This window comes from Arvicola amphibius, chromosome 6 (genome assembly GCF_903992535.2).
Source record: "Arvicola amphibius chromosome 6, mArvAmp1.2, whole genome shotgun sequence".
In the NCBI taxonomy this organism is placed as follows: domain Eukaryota; kingdom Metazoa; phylum Chordata; class Mammalia; order Rodentia; family Cricetidae; genus Arvicola; species Arvicola amphibius.
Genome location: NC_052052.2, coordinates 144,874,454 through 144,898,093, shown reverse-complemented (window position 1 = coordinate 144,898,093; position 23,640 = coordinate 144,874,454). Strand labels below are relative to the sequence as shown.

General features: G+C 36.7%; 2 protein-coding genes across 3 annotated transcripts in view; one reads left to right on the top strand and one right to left on the bottom strand.

The window, feature by feature from the left end:
- The window catches only part of Aspn (asporin), a 28,785-nt gene extending 7,029 nt beyond the window's left edge, over positions 1-21,756 (top strand). For both annotated transcript variants that reach the window (XM_038333031.1, XM_038333032.1), the window contains exons 2-8: positions 1,225-1,493; positions 5,539-5,651; positions 9,976-10,189; positions 11,644-11,754; positions 16,354-16,447; positions 16,658-16,796; positions 20,623-21,756. In XM_038333031.1, the coding sequence (XP_038188959.1) occupies positions 1,247-1,493; positions 5,539-5,651; positions 9,976-10,189; positions 11,644-11,754; positions 16,354-16,447; positions 16,658-16,796; positions 20,623-20,820 (1,116 nt within the window). In that variant the 5' untranslated portion in view covers positions 1,225-1,246 and the 3' untranslated portion in view covers positions 20,821-21,756. The remainder of the gene's footprint in view (positions 1-1,224; positions 1,494-5,538; positions 5,652-9,975; positions 10,190-11,643; positions 11,755-16,353; positions 16,448-16,657; positions 16,797-20,622) is intronic.
- Positions 1-23,640, bottom strand: part of LOC119816415 (centromere protein P) — a 206,149-nt gene that overhangs the window by 109,616 nt on the left and 72,893 nt on the right. The window lies entirely within an intron of this gene.

Below are 23,640 nucleotides of genomic sequence, written 5' to 3'. Positions count from 1 at the left end.
TAATCTGGTCATCAGATGGTCAAGATGGGGTATTAGATAACAGAATAGGTTGGAAATAAAAATATCCAATCACAGTGTGGAAAAAGTTACCAATGATGAGAATGAGGTTTGGTAGTGTAAAAAAAGCAATCACTTAAGGGAAATGTTCACATTGTCTAAGGGCCATTGAGGATAACCTTGGAAAGTGGCATAGATATTAGCAATGGAATGGTTTTTGAGAATAGAGTTAGTCATGATAATTTTTTAAACTTACTTTTCTAATTATAAAAGAAATATTTATTGCTTATAAAATTAAAGGAATAGAAAGAAGACAAAAAGTCATCCGGTTTGGGGATGTCCAGTGGGAATCAAACCCTAACTTTGATCCCCAGCATCACATAAACCAGGTCTAGAGGTGCAACCCTGAATCCTGGCACATGGGAGGTAGACTCAGGAGAATCAGGAACACAAGATCATCTTTGGCTACTTAGTGAGTTCCAGGCCAGCTTGGGATATGTGAAACTGTATTTTTTTAAAAAAATAATAAAGACAAACAGTTTATCCATAGTTCTATCACTGTAGTTTATAACTCGCCAGATTTATTTATACTAGTTTTTTTTATTTAAAGTAGTCTAAGGATTTTTAAAGTTTTGCTTTTTTATTTAATAGAAAGTAATCTATAAAGTATCTTTGGAAACATTTTATAGATTAAAATATAGTTCACTTGATTAATACATTCTATATTTTCCTTTAACTAACAGAACTGTCTTTAATTTTTCCTATTACAAATAATTCTATTATGCAATAATGGAATTACTTCTTGAGATGAGGCTATTTTATAAATTCAAAATAAAAATTAAACAAAGGAATCTTATTCAGAGACTATTTCTCTTGTCAAATCTAAGTACTTCATTTTAACTTCCTTTACTAAAATTTATCTCCAAGTATCAAGAGGTTTAGCCTGCACTTCCCAGTAAAATTTGTTCCAGACTCCTAAGTATTGCTAAGATGAGCATGCACCATTAATGAACAGATCTGGCTGTTTAAATTAATAGAATTATTGAAGCTTCTTCCAAAAGCATATGCTGAATTGCGCTAAAAAAGTTTTATGTATTTAATCTTACACTACATAGCAATGGATAAGAATGCCATTTTGTCATGCTCTTGCCAACACTAGAAATGTATATAAAAGAATTTGTATCTGTTGAAACTCTAATTTCATACCCAATGTCTATTGAATGCCAGGTTGAACTTTACACAGGACAACATGAAGGAGTATATGATGCTACTGCTCTTGGCTGTGTGCTCTGCCAAACCCTTCTCTAGCCCTTCATACACAGAACTGAAGAATATGATGTTGAAGGATATGGAAGACACAGATGATGACAACGATGACAACAATTCTCTTTTTCCAACAAAAGAGCCAGTGAACCCCTTTTTCCCTTTTGATTTGTTTCCAACTTGTCCATTTGGGTGCCAATGTTACTCTCGAGTTGTCCACTGCTCTGATCTAGGTAAGGACAGCAGTCAATTTTGTTTTGAAGAATGTTGCTATTCTGAAAAGGTTAAGAGGATTAAAAAAAAGGAGTCACTGAACTTTCAAAACTCTATTCAGTCACTGCAAAATGGTTTGTTTACACTTTTAGGTGGAAGGTGAGTGTAGCAGCCCAGGCTTTTAGTCCACACTTTTAGCCATAAATAAAGGACATCGAGCCTATAATTCGTAAAAAAATCCTAGAGAAGCTATATAAGAAGGTGAACCCAAAGAAAAACATATAGTTATCCTCCTGGATATTGGAAGTAGACAAGATTGCCGGACAAAAAATGGGAACATGGGGGTGGGGTGGGATGGGGGGATGGGGGGATGGGGAGAGAAAAGTGTGAAGTGGAGGATGGGAAGAGCTTGGGGGAATAGGATGGTTGGGATATAGGAAGGGTGGATATGGGAACAAGGAATTATATATCTTAGTTAAGGGAGCCATTCTAGGGTTGGCAGAGACTTGACTCTAGAGGGGTTCCCAGGTGTCCAGGAAGATGCCCCCAGCTAGTTCCTTGGGCAGCTGAGGAGAGGGTGCCAGAAATGTCCAGATCCTATTGTCACACTTTTAGAAATCAGTAAAGGAGGACTGTGAGTTCAAGACCAGCTTAGGTAAAATAGAGACCCTCATTTAAGGAACAAGAAAAATGAGGTGGTGGCAGATTGCCTGCTCAGTACCCAGTCGTGATTCCAGAACTGCAAACAGGCAGAGAAATGTTTACGTGGAGAGTCCAGCAGACTGCAAAGCATATCTACCCTTATTTAAAAATTGAGAATAAAAAGAAAACAAGGAGCTGGTTGGTGGTAGAGCTGTGTTTAATCCCAGCACTTGGGAGGCAGAGGCAGGATGATCTCTGAGTTCTATGCCAGCCTGGTCTACAAAGCAAGTTCCAGGATAGCCAGGGCTACACAGGGAAACCTTGCTTCAAAAAAAAAATCACACACACACACACACACACACACACACACGCACACGCACACATAAATGGGGGACTTTTTTTTGGTTTTTTGAGACAGGATTTCTCTGTGGCTTTGGAGCCTGTCCTGGAACTAGCTCTTGTAGACCAGGCTGGCCTCAAACTCACAGAGATCCATCTGCCTCTGCCTCCCAAGTGCTGGGATTAAAGGCAGGTGCCACCATGGCATGACTAAGGGGAACCTTACATAGAAAGGATTTCTTTCTCTTCTCAGATCTAAGCTGTTCATTTTTTAAATTTCCTTCATTTTAATTCAACTCAAAATGTCAAAAGATCAACCCTACACTTACTCGGCAATAAAATGCTACAGTAGAAAATATGGTTTCCACCCAGAACGATAACATGGGTCATGCACATTTCATGAAATCTTTAGATTTTTAAAATGCAATAATGTGCTATGTGTTATGAATAATTTGGGTTTAGAACTTTCTAGAAAGAATTGATTGAACTAAAGTCTAATTAAAATTTATCATTTTTGCTGAGTAATTTCATTGTGCTACAAGACAATAATATAACAAGAAAACAACTTAAGAAAGGAACCATTAATTTTGGGTAGCTGGGGGCTGGAGAGATGGCTCAGAGGTTAAGAGCATTACTTGCTTTTCCAAAGGTCCTGAGTTCAATTCCCAGCAACCACATAGTGGTTCACAACCATCTGTAATGAGATCTGGTGCCCTCTTCTGGCCTGCAGGCATACATGCAGACAGAATACTGAGAATACTGTATATATAATAAATAAATAAATCTTTAAAAAAATTTGGGCCAAAGAGCAGTCAGGGTTCCCTACACTATGGGAAGTTCAAGGTCCTCCCAATTCCTCCCAGGTCCAGGAAGGTGAGCATCCAAACTGACAAGGCTCCCACAGAGCCCATCCATGCAGTAGAATCAAAGCCCAGAGCCACTGTCTGGGGGTGGGGTGGGAGGAGGGGAGGAGATGGAAATTTTTAATAATAATAATAATAATAATAAAATGGAAAAAACCAACAACCCCCCCAAAGTTCCAAAGTTTGAAAATGCTGATAACAACAACAACAACAAAAAAACAAAACAAAAAACAAACAAACAAAAAATTTGGGTATTGGCAACCAAGACAGGAGAAGAATGACAGGAGACAGGGAAAGCGTGGGGAAGCAAGGGAAAAGCACAGAGGAAACAAAGCAAAGGAGGCAAAGACAAAGAAAGAATGAATGTCTGTACTAGCTATCTTTTCCTTATTTTCCTTCTTTTCTTCAGTAAAGGAGAATGCCACCCACATTCAGGGTGGGTCGTCCCCTTGGTTAATCCTATCTAAAATTGCCCTCAGACACACCAAGAGGTACACTTCATAATCTAATCAAGTTGACAATCAAGACGAGTTAGTTTCAAGTTAGATGTCCAAACACATTCCTTTAGACCTGATAGTGTATTTCAGATCTTCAAAAACCTCATGTCTATCTTATAATGCAAACCTCATTCAGTTCAGCTCAAAGAGTGTCATAGTCTTAACAATTCCAATATTGCTCAAAAGCCCAAGTTTAAGATCTCCTACGACTCAAAGTAAACTGTTATCTGTGAGTCCTTGTAAACAGATAAGAAATTAAACAGTTCCAGGAACAGAGACACACAGTATACATTCCCATTCCAAAAGAAAGGGGAAAGAAATAGCAAGGAAAAACTAAACCAAAGCAAGACAAAAACAAAACAAAACAAAACAAAAAAACCCAGAAGAGCAAATACTAAATTCTGTATATCCATAGCTAGCATTCAGGGCACAAGGTGACATGATATGAGCTCTATTGTGCCCATATTAGATATAGCCAACCAGGCTTCTTTCCTGGACTGGTTCTGTTCTCTTCCTTCATCCTTCTCTCTTCTCCCCTTTTTTTCTTTTGAGACAATATTTATATAGCCCAAGATGGCCTCAAACTAGCTATGTAGTCAAAGTTACTTTTGAATTTCTGAGCCTTTTTGTACTTACCTCTAAAATACTAAAAACCAAGTGGTCAGCCCTAAAAATACATACATATAGGTCAACATTATATGGACTGAGCAGGTTGTATTATTTATTTAGGAATACACATATTACAATTAAAGAAATACACATTACAATTAAAGAAAAATGATATAAACTTGAAAGAGAGCAAGGGGAGAGATCATGGGATGGTTTGAAGGGAGAAGTAGAAGAGGGAAATGGTGTAATTATAATCTCCAAAAAGATTAGAAGAAGTGTTCATTTTAACCTTGTTCTGAGATGACAAAGGCAGCTGTTGTTTCTGCAAAGGAAAATGGAAACTAAAGGCACAAGGGTAGAAAAGTGATGCATTAAATCACTTTGTTCTTTATTGCTGTAGATGATGAATGAAGTAAGTTATATCTCACATCTACATGCTAATCAAGATATTTGAAGGACTTGTAAATAATATTTACAGCCAGTTAGCAGAATTGACTATTTATAGCAAAAGATTATATTTTGTTAATATGCATGAAAACAATCTGGCATAACTATTTTTCTAATCATAACTTTCTACATATTGGACTCCCCCCCGTTTTATATTATGTTTTGGACAGGGTCCCACTATGTAGACCAGGCTGGCCTAGAACTCACAGAGATCTGCCTAGCTCAGCTTTCGGAGTGCTGAGATTAAAGGTGTGTACCACCCCAACCAATTTCATTTTGGTTCTTCTTAAAAAATGGTCAAGACCCTTATATTCCAGTTTCTCACTAACCAGCAAATTTGCACAAAAAAGCTATTATTTTCAGTCTAAGTGCATTGCATGGCTGTACTTCTGTTGCTTGTGATCTCTAAACAAAGCCAAGCATAGCCTACCACCATGCATTTCACTTTGGAATCAGCGAGGTTCAAGACAGACAGAAACCCTGTAAAAATAAAAAGTTACTTGGAAAGGTCTTGAAACTTTCAAAAGAAAATGTTATTTATCATTTTTTACAATTACTAAGTCCTATGTTACTGATCATAAATTTTAAAAATGTACATCTCTACTGTAGTACTATCTCATCTTTAGCATGAACGTTTGTCATCTGTAAAATGTTTGTTTATTTCTCAGGTTTGACTTCGGTCCCAAGCAACATACCATTTGACACTAGGATGGTTGACCTTCAAAATAATAAAATTAAGGAAATTAAAGAAAATGATTTTAGAGGACTGACTTCACTTTATGTAAGATTCTATGTTCTTATTTTCAAATACTAGTGAAAATTCTTATCACTGTTGGAATGATTACTTATATTGCATCAATGCAAAGAAATCTTATTTTCCTATGGATGACTCACTGCAAAATTCTTGTATTCAGCCAAGTAAACACTATAGCTCAATTCAATTAATGCCTACAGAATAACAGCTAGGTGAAAGGAAACCGAGCTGATAGTTTAATCTAGTCAGACGACAGGCTCACCATGCACTAGAAGGAGTGAAAAAGAATCATTCCCAGGGCTTGGCAGTTGGGAGGCAGCAGCAGGTGGATCTCAGGCCAGCCAGAGCTACCTACTGTGACCCTGTTTCAAAACAAAAATATTTATTTACACCAATAGTCAACATAGTATGTAAGAATCTTTACCCAAAGCCACTGACTTAAGATCTCATAGTTCTCTAACAGTAGCACATAGAATATATTTATTTAGGTGGCTAATATATGTGTGCATGTCATCTTTTCCTTGATCTTTGTAAAAGAAAACAAATTTTCTCCTCATATATTAATAAATACAATTAATATTTTAATTTCCTAATATTGCCTAGGATTTTGAACCTTACAGGACTACTGGCTTTCTGACTTAATCTAAAATTAAGTTTGGATAAAGAGTCTGATTTTGCACTGACAACAGCTGTGAAGGCGTCACCTGCTTTTGTCAGCCTGGCCCTTGTCTTGCTGAGTTGAGGATAGGCATGCTAGATGAACAGCTCTGGCTTGATACTGTCTGGTATGGTGGGCTATGGGGCTAGGACTAGTTCTTTTTTTTGTTTGTTTGTTTTTTGGTTTTTCAAGACAGGGTCTCCCTGTGTAACAGTCCTAGCTGTCCTGGAACTAGCTCATGTAGACCAGGCTGGCCTTGAACTCACAGGGATTCACCTGCCTCTGCCTCCTGAATGCTGGGATTAAAGGCGTGCACCACCACTGCCCGGCCTAGGACTACTTCTTCCAGGCCATTTATCTATACTCCCAGGCTGTGCTAAAGAAAATAAAAATATAGCCTGTCATATTTAGGGAAGGTAAAATACTAAGAGGAGAAGAGAATTTATAATCATACTAGGCCTTGCATATAGGCCTATCTATATATAATGGTAGCCAAGAAGAGATTCTATATCTGGGAGATGTGACGTCACTTTGCCTCTCTGTCATCTCAGGTCAAAGACATATATACTCATCATGTTAGAGGCACACAAATGGATAACAAGCAAGGTGTTGCACCCAGAGCCTAGAGATTAGGTTAACCCTCCCCAAAAGTTCACGTTTAAGTGTTGTACTGCTTGGTAGCTGGACACTGACTGCTCTTTTTAGCCTTTAAGTTAAGAAAAAGTTCTTAATAAAATTTTAATTAATAAAATGCAATTTCCATACTAGGACTTACTCAAATATTAAGAAAGTCAGCAATAACACAATGGATTCTACCAAAGACCTACCTAGCCTATCCCACTTACTTGATATTACAGAAACTTGGAGAAAGGAGAGGTTATTATTTTATTATCAGAGATGGGCAAGGATATGCATATATACATGTGATTTAAAAAGAATATGGAAATATATATAACCTATGAACGCTTCTACTACCTTTGAGACTATATTCAGTTCAAATAACCACAGAATAACAACCAACATTTGATATCATTTGATATCAAAGTCATAAAAGTTTCAATTCAATTAACATAATTTTATTGTATTTTAGGAGTATTCTATGAACTCAGTCCACATGAACCTTCATTTTTCATTAGGAAATGATGCATTAAAACATGTTGAGAAATTTTTAGTCCTCTTTAATATTTTTTAATATTTATTTATTATGTATACAATATTCTGACTGCATGTGTGCTTGAAGGCCAGAAGAGGGCGCCAGACCTCATTACAGATGGTTGTGAGCCACCATGTGGTTGCTGGGAATTGAACTCAGGACCTTTGGAAGAGTAGGCAATGCTCTTAACCACTGAGCCATCTCTCCAGCCCCTCCTCTTTAATATTTTTAAAGTCAATTTGTATACTGTACTGTGTTAAGGGTGAATGTTCTGGTGTTGGGTGAACCTGGACACAGCTCTTGGCTCTATCAGCTAAATAACAATAGAGAAAGTAGCCTTACCTTCTTCAACAAGTAAGAAGGGTATAATAATGGTATGAATTTTGTAGAATGGTTTATAAAATTATTTAAATAAGAAAATATACATGTAAGTTGTTACTCAAAGATAGGGATTTCCTCAGCTGTGCCCAGTATCACTGTCAAGCTAGTGTGAGTAGACTGGCCAAAGGTGCCACTAGAAACCACTTTCATGTGTCCATGGCCATCCTGGAACTCGCTCTGTAGATCAGACTGGCCTTGAACTAAGAGATATCTGCCAGCTTCTGTCTCCCAAATGCTGGAATTAAAGAGTGTGTTACCACTGCCCAGCTCATTTTAAGTTTTTATAGGATATTTTTCACTATGTTGCCCAGGCTGGCCTCAAACTCCCGGGCTTAAGTGCTTCTTTTTACTTGCTTTCCCGAGTAGGAGTAACAAGAAGTACTTGTCAATGCTACAGGTGAAAGCACTTTCACAAGCAGTTGCTTTATAATTGAAGTAGTGGTATGCTACATAATTATAAAAGTCTAATTATAATATCTAATATATTTTCTGTCTTAAAAGAGAAATCAAAATGTTTTGGACATTCTAGGAATCTCTTCTATTTCAAACTGACTGTTTGATGCTACTACTCTCACAGAAAAGATAACACACAGAATGACTGGAACACTCCCCACTCACTTCTCTCTGCTGTTACAAACAGTGACTACACAATACATTTTCTTCTACACTGTTTGTTAGTGATGTATCTGGGCTGCAGGACGGCTAGTTCCTTCTGTAAAAGCCAACACTGAGTACAGTTGACCTCAGGTTATTCTGCCAGCCCATCATGCCAGACATTATGTCATTCAGCATTTGACAGAGCTGAACAAAAGTTGAAGACAAGCTTTTACCCTAGTTTTATTACTCATCATTCCTTTTATGTAACTTCAACAATCCAAAATTACGTATCTTAACCAGAAAACAAATGGATAAATGACAAAAGACATAAGTCCTGAACACCATGGCAAGGTCTTATTGAGGTATATATTAATTAGCCAAATCATTTTTCTTCATTGTGTCCTGTACTGTACTACTCAAAGCAAAAATAGATTTAATCTCCTATGGTCAAGGAAAAGTCATAAACCACCTTTGTGATCCACTACATTGTTAAAGTCAACTCTTACCCCATTTTCCTGCTAAGGGAAAACACATCCTTAGCTGTTATCATATATTCAGAAAGGAACCTATTTTTGCTGGATGGCAACGAGAAACAGTCTCCCCTCTTCTCCTAGGATTAATCTTTCTTAGATGAAACCTTTAACAGCATAGTTTGTCAGGAAAGAGGGTGATTAAACAAAAGGAAGAGCAGAGTAAGGACAAAATTTATAAAAGAAATAAATCTCAAAATGCTACTTGATAGGACCAGATTATTAGAGAGACAAAAAAAAATATCCTAAAGATGGGGGCTGGAGAAATAGCTTAGTGGTTAAGAGCACTGACTGCTCTTCCAGAGGACCCGGGTTCAATTCCCAGCACCCACATGGCAGCTAACAACTGTCTGAAAATCCAGTTCCAGGGAATCTAACTTCTTCACACCAATGCACATAAAATAAAAAAAGATAAATCATAAGAAAATTTTTAAAAAATCCTAAAGATGCTAAGAAACCTGCCACCACCGCTGGTAAACATCAAAAATTGCTCAATATAGCAGAGGGAAAAAATAGAAGTATATTATCTTCTTTATTGTTATATTGCCATGTGAATGGTTACTATGACTGTATTAACAACTAGTTCAAAGTTTTTTTTAAAATGTTATTATATCTAACTAGCACCAGACATCAAAACACTGTACTGTTCTAGCTTAACATTTTTTAAGGCTGAAATTATAATACAAACCTTTAGTTAATATATAAATGGTAGAAATTATAGATTTTCATGATTAATTATTGTAGAATATCAGAAAATCAATCCACTCCCTTAAACCAGTGGTTTTCAATCTTCTTAATGCTGTGACCTTTAATACCGTTTCTCATGTAGTAACTCCCACTCATAAAATAATTTTCATTGCTATTCTTTAACTGTAATTTTGCTGCTGTTAAGAATAATAATGAAAATATTTGTGCTTTCCAATGGTCTTAGGCAACCTCTGTGAAAAGGTCATTCCATGCCCCTAAAGAGGTCACAACCCACAGGTTGAGAATAACTGCCTCAAACCGTCTTTCTTTCTCTGCTTTATCTAGGCTCTGATTCTGAACAACAACAAGCTAACAAAGATTCACCCCAAAACCTTTCTAACCACAAAGAAGTTGAGAAGGCTGTATTTATCCCACAATCAACTAAGCGAAATTCCACTTAACCTTCCCAAATCATTAGCAGAACTCAGAATTCATGATAATAAAGTTAAGAAAATACAAAAAGACACGTTCAAAGGAATGAATGCTTTACATGTTTTGGGTAAGTTTTCCCAATGAATGGGACATCTTGAAATTGTAATTAACAACCAAATTTAGATCATTAATTTTCAAAGTAATTTCAAAAATTAATCTTTGAATCTATTAAGCTATTTATAAACTAAAGTGTGAAAAATTACAGGACACAAAGGAAAGCTTTGTGATGCTGTCTCTCTTTTTCAAGAATTTTGTGACACACCTTGTTTTGCTTTTGGGACCTGAACCCTAATTAATAAAACCTATTAAATTTAAAGATAGTATTTTAATATAGTGTATAAATTACTTAAATATGTACACAATTAATTCTTTTATTATTTAAAATACAAATCTAATTTTGGTTACATTTTAAGACTATTAATATATTTTATTATATAATTTAAGTCTCACTATTTTATTTGTATTGTTCTTCATACAACCATGCCATCTGCCTGCAACAGTCATTCAAACACCTGGACAAGGTTCATGCTCATATGTTCCCTTAATCAAAACCTAGTACTGATGAAACATCCTCCTACATTTCTTCTAAGTTAAATTTCTATTTATAATTTATATATGATATTTTAAAAATTAAGAGGCAAAGCTAGGAGATAGCTCAGGAAGTAAAGTGCTTGCTGCACATATCTGAGAACCTGAGTTTGATCCCCAGAATCCACATTAAAAAGCTGGGCATGGTAGTGTACACTTGTAATCCCAGCGTTGAGGAAGCAGAGATGTGCAGATACCTATGGCTCGTGGCCAGCTAGCCTAGCCTACCTGGCGGGGAAAAAAAAATCTCAACAAACAAATCTAAGATGGTTATGTGCAATTAATTTATGTCAATTTAAAATACCATTTAAAAATGTGGACAGCATCTAAGGAATAACTTCCAAGATGAAGCTATGGCCTCCATGAACATGTGCACACAGCACAAAGTTTAGGAGATCACAAAATGGAAAACACAAATATCTTGAATTATTTAAAGGGTGTTTTTTTTATCCTGTTGCAATATTATCATAAACTGACTAAATCTTCATGCTCATGGCATACTGGAAAGTAATGCTACTTAGTAGTTCAAAACAAATAAAAACAAAAAAAGAATTCATTATATATTCCAGTTCACAAAATTCAAAGCAGTGTTTCTGCGGTTGAAAAAAGAGTAAACAGAATCTACATGGGAAGTAGAAAGTAGAAAAAGACAAGATCTCCTGAGTAAATTGGGAGCATAAGGACCTTGGGGGAGGTTTGGAGCAGGGAGTGGAGCAGAGAAAAATGTAGAGCTCAATAAATATCAATAAAAATGTATAAAAATAAAATAATAATAATAATAATAATAATAAAGAGTAAACAGAATTAGGTATACTAAGTGGAAATGAGTATATATGAATAAGACACATTTTCCCAATATTCTTCAGATGTCTTGTCTTATGAGTTTTCATGATTTTAACAGATGTGTGCTGAGTTATGTCATCTATTTCACAGAAATGAGTGCAAACCCTCTTGATAACAATGGGATAGAACCAGGAGCATTTGAAGGGGTGACAGTATTCCATATCAGGATTGCTGAGGCAAAACTAACCTCAATCCCAAAAGGTTTGTATTTGAAGGTACCATCTTTCAATGCATATACATCGTTATATGGTATTATCACACTTAACCTGTAATATTTAAAACTTTCTAGTATATACTGTCAGACTACACTATAATCAGAAATCCCAGTGCCAGTGTATCTGATCAGAGGATGAAATTTAGTACTTTTTCACATACAAACAGATGTAGTGATCTTTTTGACAACATTAAATCTTAATATTTTTCCCAGTAGGAATAAACATTAAAAAGCAACGAGCTTTTTATTTTCCTTCTCTTTTCTGACAGTTATTCTTCAAAGCCTGTCAATTCATGAAGTTCTGTAGAGATGGAGAATTCTGTAGAGTAAAAAGCAGAGAAAGTAGGATGGGGCGAGACCTTAGCTCTGCTGCTGCAGCTGAGGTGTACAGAGTCTGGAAGACCAGATGGGGGCAGCACTGGCCTTGGCAAGAAGAATATGTAACAAAGGGCTCTGTGACATCTTCCCAGGAATATGATGAAGATTAACGTGCTAATACACAGAAAGGCTTGAAGACAGTATCTGATACATAGTTTCTGACAACAGTCTTACTAGAAGGAGCCTTGCATCAGTACAGATTAATGGGACCTGAAGCAGCACTCCAAGGAGAAATGTTCCTTCTCTGTCCTAGAGAACTTACACATCCAAACTTGCTACCTAATCACTAGCTGGGTAGAACTGACTGCCTTTATTGGAACTCAGGCTCACAATCTTGCTTTCCTCGTCTCCAACAAAGGCTTCTTTTCTGTGTTGATGATTAACTGGATCAAAAATATACCATATTAATAACATTGATATATGACCACCACAGTGAGGTTTGCTTGAGTGCCCGGGCCAGTCTCTTTCATACCAGCTTCAAATGCGGAGGGAAAGAACAAGAATAGATGTTCATAGGTCACCTGTCATGCGCCAGGGCACTGAAGTGCATTTCTTATAAAATAACTATTAGTAACTGAAAGGGTTAAGTGCTGCAATGGACTAAACATTGTGAAAGAGTAAAATCCTATATACTGATGATGTTAAGAAACAAATGACTTAACAGGTAACCTCTGGACATTGTATGAGTTTGCCTGAAAGAGTCAAACTTGCCTACTGCTTTTTCTGTAGAAAATGTTACAAAGTAAATAAATAATCACAAAATTATTGAGAAACAATTCCAGCTAATAAATCCATAAGAAAAGACAATATAATAAATAAAGCCACCAAAGCCTAGTACAACAGTGCACATGTAGTGCTAGCAATTTGGAAGCTAAGGTAGTTCTCTGGCTTGCAACCAGGAACTTGTAGCCAACCTAGGATTTTAGGTGGACACCACCTCAATCACCTTTTTCAATTTTAGTAAAGAACAGTTCAAGGCAACAACTACAAATGCTGTTGTTTGCTTGTTTTTACTCTTTACTCTTTTGGTCTTTGGGAGCCTGCCACGCGGCTCCCAAGTAAACAACACATGGGAACTTATTCTTATCAGTGCCTGGTCTTAGCTTGGCTTGTTTTTCTAGCCAACTTTTCTTAACTTAAATTATCCCATCTTTTGCCTCTGGGCTTTTATCCTTATCTATTTCTGTCTACCTTTATTTTTTCTTAATGGTTTGCCACGTGGCTAGCCCCTGATGTCCTCCTCCTCCTTGTTCTCTCTTGCTCCTTCTTTCTTTCTCATTTACAGATTTCTTCTCTTATTTATTCTCCCTGCCTTACAGCTCCACCTATCCTTTCTTCTGCCTTGATACTGGCTGCTGAGCTCTTTTTATCAGGTGTTTTAGACAGGCAAAGAATTACAGCTTCACAACTAAACAAATGCAGCATAAACAAAAGCAACACATCTTTACACTGTTAAACAAATGTTTCATAGCATAAACAAAAGTAACACACTTTAAAATAACATTCTACAACATTTCCCCCTTTGTAACACACTACTCCAGTTCTATGTTCTACGTTCTACATGCTATGGTAAATCTCCCGAGTCCAGCAAGGGGCTGGAGACTGAAACACACACACCCACACACCCACACACAGAGACATGGTTCATCCTTGAAACAAGAACGCCAAGAATGCCAACTTGAATCAAAAACTCCCACTTTACTGTGTTATAGGGCAGCTTATATAGGGTTCCTTAACTGATGGCCACACCCCAACTCTATGCAAGCCTACCAGAAACCATTCCCCTGCCATCAGAAACTCCTAGGTCTTGTGCTCAGAGCAGCTGCAAGCACAGGAAAACAAATTTGTTCAGAGCAGCTGCAAGCATTGTTTACTGCAGCAGACAGGGGTCATAGGAAACTCAGGGTCAGAGGGTCCACAGTCCCCAAAACCCCTTTTTGTCTAAAAAAAAAAAAAGGTTTTAATTTTAACATAGTAAAACTATATATCAAGTAACAAAACATTTATCAAGTAGGAATTAATTTACAATATTCAGCCCATTTGCATTTAGCAAATTCAGAAAAATACTGCATTATGTATCTCATCTTACTGAATCCAAAGTTTTATACCTAACTTACTTTCTTTCATAATGAATGAAAACTGCAACTATAATTATCTAGTCTTCAACTCCATCCAAAACCCCAGAAGGAAATAATATTGCTTAAGTAATCATGAAGGGCATTGTAAGCAACTTCCAAGACTCTAAAAGTAGCAGACATCTGAATGCCTGGACAGTCATCCAAAGCCTCTCTGCAATGCTGGGGCACCCATTTTCAGCCTACAGGCCTAGAGTATCTGACAGTCTTTTCAGTAAAACAGGGAAGTTAGAGAACTGTTCTGCCTTGTATTGGCAAAGTCTGTTAGTCGCTTTCCTCTGAGTCCTGCAGAATGTCTGGCAGACCCTCTGTGAAGCAGGAACCCTGAAGGACTCTGCCAACTTGTTTTGGGAAAGTTCAGCAGTTACTTTCCTGTGGGTTTTGCATTTCCAGTCTGGGTAGCACATAGTCAAACAGTCAAGGCAAAAGCAGTTTCTTGCCCAAATGTCTAATCTTGTCACCATGAAAGTAAACTCCTATCAGTTTCTTTGATGCCCATTATCCTTTTATGAAGTAAATTCGTACTGCCAAGAGAAGATGTGTGTTATTGGCATAAAAAGCACTAAGTTAACAAAACATTTTAAATGCCAAATTCTGTAGGTTTTGAAGTATTTGAAAACCATCTATCTTCTAAAATATATCTATTTAACCTTGAAAACATACCTAATGTGACTACAAATTTAATTATTATAGATTAACTACTAACCTCATTTCTATTCATACATTATATTTTTAAATGAACAGAATAAGCACAATAGCCCAAATAAGTGTAGAAACACACGCATACACACACACACAAACACATAACTTTACATTTTTATCCATATACAAAATCCATGCCAATGCAAAATATCTGAGACTAATAGTTGTCTTTTTATCCTAAATATCAAACATCCATGACCCACCAAGTAAGCAAAGACCATCCACACCTCCCAACTCTTGGGAATGTGGATTTTGTGTTCTTTAAACTACTTCCTGCTGAATGTGGGTGAAGGCATCTTCTGGGTCTCAGAGAGAAAAATGAGGTAAGAACCAAGTTCTGAGAAGACCAGCTATAACCTATGTTAGCAGATATCACCTGTCAAGTTTCAGGAGGTCTCCCTTGATCAAAACTTATCCATATCAATCTAGAAGGAATCCATAGTCTGATGACGGAAGTCACAAAATAATCCCACACCAGTTCAGAATTATGAATAATAAAGGGTTATTTATTTAAGGGAAAACTTACAGGTAACTGTCCTAGATAACAGTCCTCTGCACGGTCAGGAACAGAGTCTAGCAGCAGGAAGAAAGAGAGGGAGTACCTGCTTTACAGCTGCTTTTACAGTATCAGAGACCACACCCAAGTGGGCTGGTATCTGAAAGGCTATTGGCTGAAGGAGGAGAATGTGCTCCTACAGCAACAGTCTCTTGTTTCCTAAGGGAAGAAAAGCAAAACCTCTTTTCAAAAGGGCAATGGTGGTGCACACCTTTAATCCCAGCACTTGGGAGGCAGAGGCAGGCAGATCTCTGTGGGTTTGAGGACAGCCTGGACTACAAGAGCTAGTTCCAGGATAGGCTCCAAAGCTACAGAGAAACCTTGTTTCGAAAAACTAACAAAACAAAACAAAACAAAACAAAAAAACTTCCATTTGACAAATACATTTTTTGACTTCCATTTTAAAGTTAAGATTGTCCTAAAGTATAGATTGGTTTTAACAATTAATATACAACACCACACACACACACATACCACACACACACACAGAAAACCTTGAATAACATCAAACACTGGGCTTGGTGCTTAGTTAGAATGAGTTATTGATTTGATTTTTTTTTAAAAATTGTTTCTCTGTGAAGCCTTGGCTATCCTGGAACTTGCTCTGTAGACCATGGTGGCCTTGAATTCACAAAGATTGTCTGCCTCTGCCTCCCAACTGCTGAGATTAAAGGCATGAGTCACTATCACTAGCTTAATGAAAGGGTTTTTAAAAGGATGCACTTGAAATACCTAATTCCACAGTTGGAAGCTTGATAAACAGTCACTGAAGCTTGGCCTTACTTTGTCTAACAACAATCTTCTTTTCTTTTTAGGCCTACCACCAACATTACTGGAGCTTCATTTAGATTTTAATAAAATTTCAACTGTGGAACTTGAAGATTTTAAACGATACAAAGAACTACAAAGGTAAAAATTCTCAAAATATTTTCACTGAAACATAGTAGTATATATGACCAAAGCATTTAAGAAGTTTTTCGAGAATGTACAGTGATCCTACTCAAAAGAGTATAAAGGGAAAACAAGGAGAGAACTATGGCTCATATGCTACATAGGGTTGTGGGGGTTTCAATATACTTTTATCAAATCTAACCACAATACATTTTATACCACCTATAGGCTGGGTCTTGGAAACAACAGAATCACAGATATTGAAAATGGAAGTTTTGCTAATATACCACGTGTGAGAGAGATACATTTGGAACACAATAAACTAAAAAAAATCCCTTCAGGATTACAAGAGTTGAAATACCTCCAGGTAAAACATTCTACTTGTGTTTGGTAGAAATGGGCATTTGAGTTTCTGTAGAACACACTAGTGTATTTCAATCAAAGATCCAGTGAGCAACAAGAAAACTCTGGACCTAATAACGCCAGTGGTATGAGTAGGAGAGTGTGAGGAGAATACTTTCTTATAAAGATACCACTCAGGAAGAATACGACCCCTCCACCTACACATCCACCTCACTGAAACTACTGAGGTCACTGTGACAAGCTGTTTACCAAGCAAACTTCAAGCTGTTGAAGTTTCTCAACCCAGGACACTAAGCATAATCATCTTGTTCCTTTTGTTCTATAAACATTCCACAAGACAAAACAAGAGGATTAGGATCCAAGTGCTAGGTTAGAAGTGGGTATATAGGTTAAACATTCACACCAGAGAATGAAATTAACAGAAAATCACTATTTGGAGCAGGTATTAAGTTTTATTTCTGTTGCTGTAATAAGAAATTATTTGTTTTTTACTCTTTGGCTTTTTACTCTTTTGGTCTTTTGGTTTTTGGGAGACCCGCCACCAAGTTCCTAAATAAATACACACAATGGAGGCTTATTATTACTTATAAATGCCCAGCCTTGGCTTCTTTTGTTTCTTGCCAACTTTTCTTAAATTAACCTTTTGCCTCTGGGTTTTTCCTTTTCTTATTTCTGTACATCTTACTTTTACTCTTACTCCATTGCTGGCTGGGTGGCTGGCCCTGGCATCTTCCTCTCCTTGTTCTATCTTGCTCCTCCTCCTTCCCAGATTTCTCCTATTTATACTCTGCCTGTCAGCCCCATTTGTTCTTTCTCCTGCCTTGCTATTGGCCATTCAGCTCTTTATTAGTCCATAAGGTGTTTTAAACAGGCAAAGAATTATAGTTTCAGAGTTAAACAAATGCAGCATAAACAAAAGTGACACACCTTACAATAATTTTCTACAATAACAACACACCATGAACAAGGTAACTTTTATTTTTTTGAAACAGGGTTTCTCTGTAGCTTTGGAGCCTGTCCTGGAACTAGCTCTTATAGCCCAGGCTAGCCTCGAACTCACAGAGATCTTCCTGCCTCTGCCTCATGAGTGCTGAGATTAAAGGCATGCGCCACCACCACCTGGATGAACAAGGTTATGGTGCCACTGGTTAGAATCTATGATAGTAGAATGAAGCCATGGCAACAGGTGGCTGGAGCAGCAGCTCAGAGCTCATTTTCTGATCCACAAGCAGGAGGCAGTGTACACTGGGAATGGTGGGAGTCTTTTGAATACTTAAAGCCCTCTCAGTAACACACTTGCAACAAGTCAATACCTTTCACTCTTACTCCGTGGCGGGCTAATCTTCCCAAACAGTTGCACCAACTATTCAAACATATGAGCCTGTAGGGACCATTCTCATGCAAACTACTACAAAGCTTCATAATGGGCAAGAGATATAGTTCAGTAGTAGAGTGCTTACATTTTGTCCTCTGTTGGCATACATCACCAAAAATGAAGAAAGTATTTTACACATAATTCTCGAACTTTTAGTTTCCCTAATCTAATCTGTGGCCATCAGATAAAAAAAAAAAAATCCCTATTTCAACTGGGTAGTGGTGCATGACTTTAATCCCAGCAGCTAGGAGGCAGAGGCAGGCAATCTCTGTGAGTTAGAGGTCAGCCTCATCTACAGAGTAAATTCCAGGACAGCCAGGACTATTCTCTGTCTGTCTTGAAAAGCCAAAACCAAAAAAATAAGATCCATATTTCACTTCAATCTGTCTTCCCCAAGGCCTCCTTTCCTTACTGTGGAAAGACTTTTTTTTCCCCTCAAGTAGCAAAACAAAATAAGAACTGTTTACTACTTGTATTAAATTTTTGTTTTTGTTGTTTCTTTTGAGGCAGGTACGCATTATGTAGTCCAGATTGGTCTCACACTCACTATGTAGTATAGACATTTTTAAAACCCATAATCTTCCTGCTTCATTCAACCTCTTGAATGTCAAGATTACAGGTGTGTACCACCATGCCCAGACTTTTTCCTATCTTTTTTTGTTTGTTTGTTTTTTTGAGACAGGGTTTCCCTGTAATTTCTAGAGCCTGTCTTGCAACTAGCTCTTGTAGACCAGGCTGACTTTTTCCTATCTTTAAACACATTTTGTTCACTGCATGCTGGAGACTCAAGCACTAAAGAATAGACTATGTATAGTTGTGAATTTCTGTACCCATGAGCATAGTCCAGTTTGGTCAAGTTTGCCCCATCCCCATCTCCATATCTACAACTCTGTACTACAACCTGGATATTCTTCATCTATCTACTTTTTCTGATTGATTGTTTTGTTTTTCGAGGCAGGGTTTCTCTGTAGCTTTGGAGCCTGTTTTGGAACTCATTCAGTAGGCCAGGCTGGCCTCGAACTCACCGAGATCTGCCTGCCTTTGCCTCCTGAGTGCTGGGATTAATGACGGCGCCACCACCGCCAGATTCATCCATTTACTTTTTACATGCTACTTTTGTTAGCATTTCACAGTGAACAAAATTTTAACACAGAAAAGAACACAAATCCCAAATGGATAGTAAATAATCTGCAAAGTAAACAAATCCACATCTACCTTGGTTACTATCATTGAGCTAAGGCTGTAAATAATACCTTGCTATGATTCTGAGCAGTGGAAGAAATAAAGAGGAAACATAAAAACTATCTTTCACAAAACCCAAGACTGATATAGAACAGAAGAGAGTTGAAGACCACGCATAGATGTTTTAGACAATGTCTGCCCATGATTTTCATGACCAGGTTCAGATTAATCTTGGAAAATTTTAAGTAATAGGAATAAATATTCCAGTATTGGCAGCAATGATTTTTAATATGGCATGGTAGAGACTATACATTTGAAGTGGAAGAAGGGGAAGGAAAAAGCAAATTAGCTAAGATAACCAGACAATAAATATATTCTGGATGGTGACACAAGTTCTATGTGACCAAGTTCTCTCCTAAACACTTGCATAATACCTAAACTTGACTTGGTATGACCAGTATTCAACATCTATAAATGAATATATCTTATGGGAAAATACTTTCATATCAATGTAAAGGACACAGAGGAGGCCAGGCAGTAGTGGTGCAGGCCTTTAGTCCCAGAATTCTGAAGGCAGAGGCAGGCTGATCTCTCAGTCTGAGGACAGTCTGGTCAACAGAATGAGTTCCAAAACAGCTAGGGCTGCACAGAAAAACCCTGTTCGAAAAGCAAAAGCACAAAATAACAAAAAGCAAAAGCACAAAATAACAAAAAGGCAAACAGTTAAATAAAGCCATAGGTGATAAACAAATGCTGACTATATCCAAGAAGAGAGGTTTGTACCTATAATCCTAGGTACTAATCAGGAGGCTGAGGCCAGAAGATCAAAAGTTTAAGGCCAGTTTTGTAATATAGCAAGATTTTGATTCAAATAAAAATAAAAAGGATTGGAAGTGTAGCTCAGTGGTAAAAACATTTCTCCAGTATGCATGAGGTCCCATGTTCAAGATTTAGAAAGACTTCTAAAACTTTATTAATAAAACTTATTTGTTAATAAAACACATTCCATTTATATTTACTGGACACTTATAATTCATTCTTTTCCAAAGAAAATCCAGTCTACAATTCACAACCACAGAGAACCTAGACAACTAAGAGGACCCTAAGAAAGACATACATGGATCTATATAGGAAGGAAAAAAAGACAAGCTCTCCTGAGTAAACTGGGAGCATAGGGATCATGGGACAGGGTAAAAGGGGAGGGAGGAGAAAAAGAGGGGAGTAGATAATAAATAAATAAATAAATAAATAATTCTTTCCTCACCCACAACAGATAATCTTCCTTCACTATAATTCAATTACGAAAGTGGGGGTGAATGACTTCTGTCCAACAGTCCCAAAGATGAAGAAATCGCTGTACAGTGCAATAAGTCTATTCAACAACCCAGTGAAGTACTGGGAAATACAACCTGCAACATTTCGTTGTGTTCTCAGCAGAATGAGTGTTCAGCTTGGGAATGTTGGAAAATAATCATTAATGACGTCTATTGAATATAAGATTCAAAAATGTATTCATTTGGAATACTTGAACTGTACTAATAATGGTAGTATGGTATAAATAAGCAAAACTCTATTCCATATGGTCAATGACAAGAAATTTCAACAGAATTTTGCCCAACCATCAATATTAAGAATAAACCTCTATTGCATTGTTCTGTATAAATCGTCTGCTTGAACATTCTTTTCTCAGCAACAAAAAGATGGATGTTCCGTATTTAACCCTTCATTATCAAGTGTATTAAACAGAACTGTACTGTAAACAAAATGCTTGACTTAGTGACATTTGTGCCCTTTCTTTGCTATTAGAAAAACAAAGCTGGCAAGAACAGCAATATGAAGACTACATATATTTTTAGTATCTTTTTAATAACTTGGATAGTACTGTAATATTTCTAATAATGTTGAAATATATATAGTTTGACAAAATCATATTGAAATTCTCAACTCATAATAAAAGTTCAAGTATTCACTATCAACTCAACAGTAATATTCATAAGAGTTAGTTTTGGAGCCATAACACATGACTTTCTTTTTTAAAATTATTATCTGGTCATAAAACTGTAAAATGTAATGATTGCTTATATAAAATTTATAATGTGCATTTTTATAATCAGTTATGTAAGTTTTTAAGAACACAGCAGGTGTTAGGTTATATAGCGTCGTCACTTCAACTAAGAATATTTCAGGATTCCTTTGGAAGAATATGGATGCCAATCAACTTTGTACCAACTTGTCTCTTCTAACTCGTCTCTTCAAATATGCAAACTGGATATGACTCTGAGAAATGCATCTAGGCTTACAAAAACTGAAAGCTCTGAACAAAACTCATGTGTTTATTTTACTGATATTCAATATGAATTAAGTAAAATTTGAAAATAAGGAAAACATTATTAAAATCTAGTTTTAAACAAAATATATGTGCTTTGGTTCATTCTATCTCCCCCCAATCAAAACATACATACTTTTTTTTCTTTGGAGAACTAATTTGTTTTAATATTTTATTTTATGTGTTTGGGTGTTTTCCTTACATGTGTGGGAGTACCACTTGCATGCCTGAGGCCAGAAAAGGCAATGGATTTCATGGAACTGGAGGTATAGACAGTTATGAGCTACTACATGGGTGTTGAAAACCAAACTTAAGTCATTTGGAAGAGAAGCCATGCTCTTAACTACTGAGCCATCTCTCCAGCCTCTCACATTTATTTTAAACTACCTCAAAATCTAGACTTCCGATCATTTTTTTGGAGGGAGGAAAATAAGGACATTATAGATATAAAGGGTGAAAGTTGAACACCCAGGTGAAGAGCAAGTAAACATGTCAGTCTTCAAGGCAAGTCAGCACACGCCACCATTCTTTGGAGTGGGGACTGCTATGCACACTGCAGAATTCTAGCAACTCCCTTGTCTCTATCTCTACAAGTAATACTATCTGCCTCTTCCACCTACTACCACTGTGACAATCACCAGTTTCCCCAGGTATTACTATGGAAATGCTGGAGATGACAGCAAAATTTCAGCTGGCTGAGAGCAGCTGCTTTATAGGATTTATACTTGATATCTAAGATGACACAACTTAGGAAACCTAGAATAAAACTGCTGCTTTGTAAAAACTGTAGAGGAACATAATGAAATCTAAATAACAAAGGCTCATCACTAGTGTAAGTTGCACAGAAAGAGGAGTGCAGAATTTTGAGTAGGAAATCCAGTCCTATTTATAGTCTGGAGCAGACCATCCACTCTGAGTCTGCTTCCTCATCTGCAGACAATACAGACAAATGAAGTTGCTATGATTATGAAATAAAAGTATAAATAAAATGCTTTGCAAATCATAAATGTTCATAAAACATGAACATCTATTATTGAACTATGGGCTGATGGGAAAACTAAAAAATACAAATTCCTAAACAATAAAATATTATAAGGGCTATTACTCTAAAATTAAGCTTAAAGATTTTGCCTTTAGTTTTACTCATGTGTATGTGTGGGTATGTAGAGGTACCTGTGGAGCCTAGAAGAGCATGTCAGATCCCCTGGAGATGGAGTTTTATACAGCTGCTATCTGCCCAAAATAGGTGCTAGAAATTGAACTAGCGTCCTCTTTAAGAGCCCCCAAGCACTCTTAACCACTGAGTTATCTTTCCAGCCCTTCAAAAAATAAAGACTTTTAAAGTTCGAGCGGTTTCTATGAAATATTTTTCTCCAATATAATATAGTGATATCACAGCACTTAACAAGAACATATGTAAAAATCAAATATTTAACGATGTGGGAAAAAGTAGCTTTTCAAATTAGTAATTAAAATGTGATTAACAACAAGATCAAACATGCCAGCAGGTAAATCTATAAAGAGACAAGTGGAGCTTAAAGAGTTAACAATGTTTTTCTAGGGCCCGGTGAGGTGGCTCAGAGGTTAAGAGCACTGGCTGTCCTTCCAGAGGTCCTGAGTTCAATCCTCAGCAACTACATGGTGGCTTACAACCATCTATAATGAGATATGGCCTGTAGGCATACATGGAGAAGGAACACTGTATACATAATAAACCTTAAAAAAGAAATTATGAAAAAACAATGTTTTTCTAAAAAGACAGAAGAAAAAAATTAACATGGAAATGATTCCTGAATTCTTGCAATTAACTTGGTGCAGTTAATATTTGTGATTTTCATTTCAAAACTGTTAGAAATTTCGGGTTAAGTTCATGAAAACAAATTATTAATAAATTCTTAAGCTGACAGAACTGCATTAAAGTTTTCTTCCATGAACACATTTTAATGGTAAGTTCAAATTTTGCCT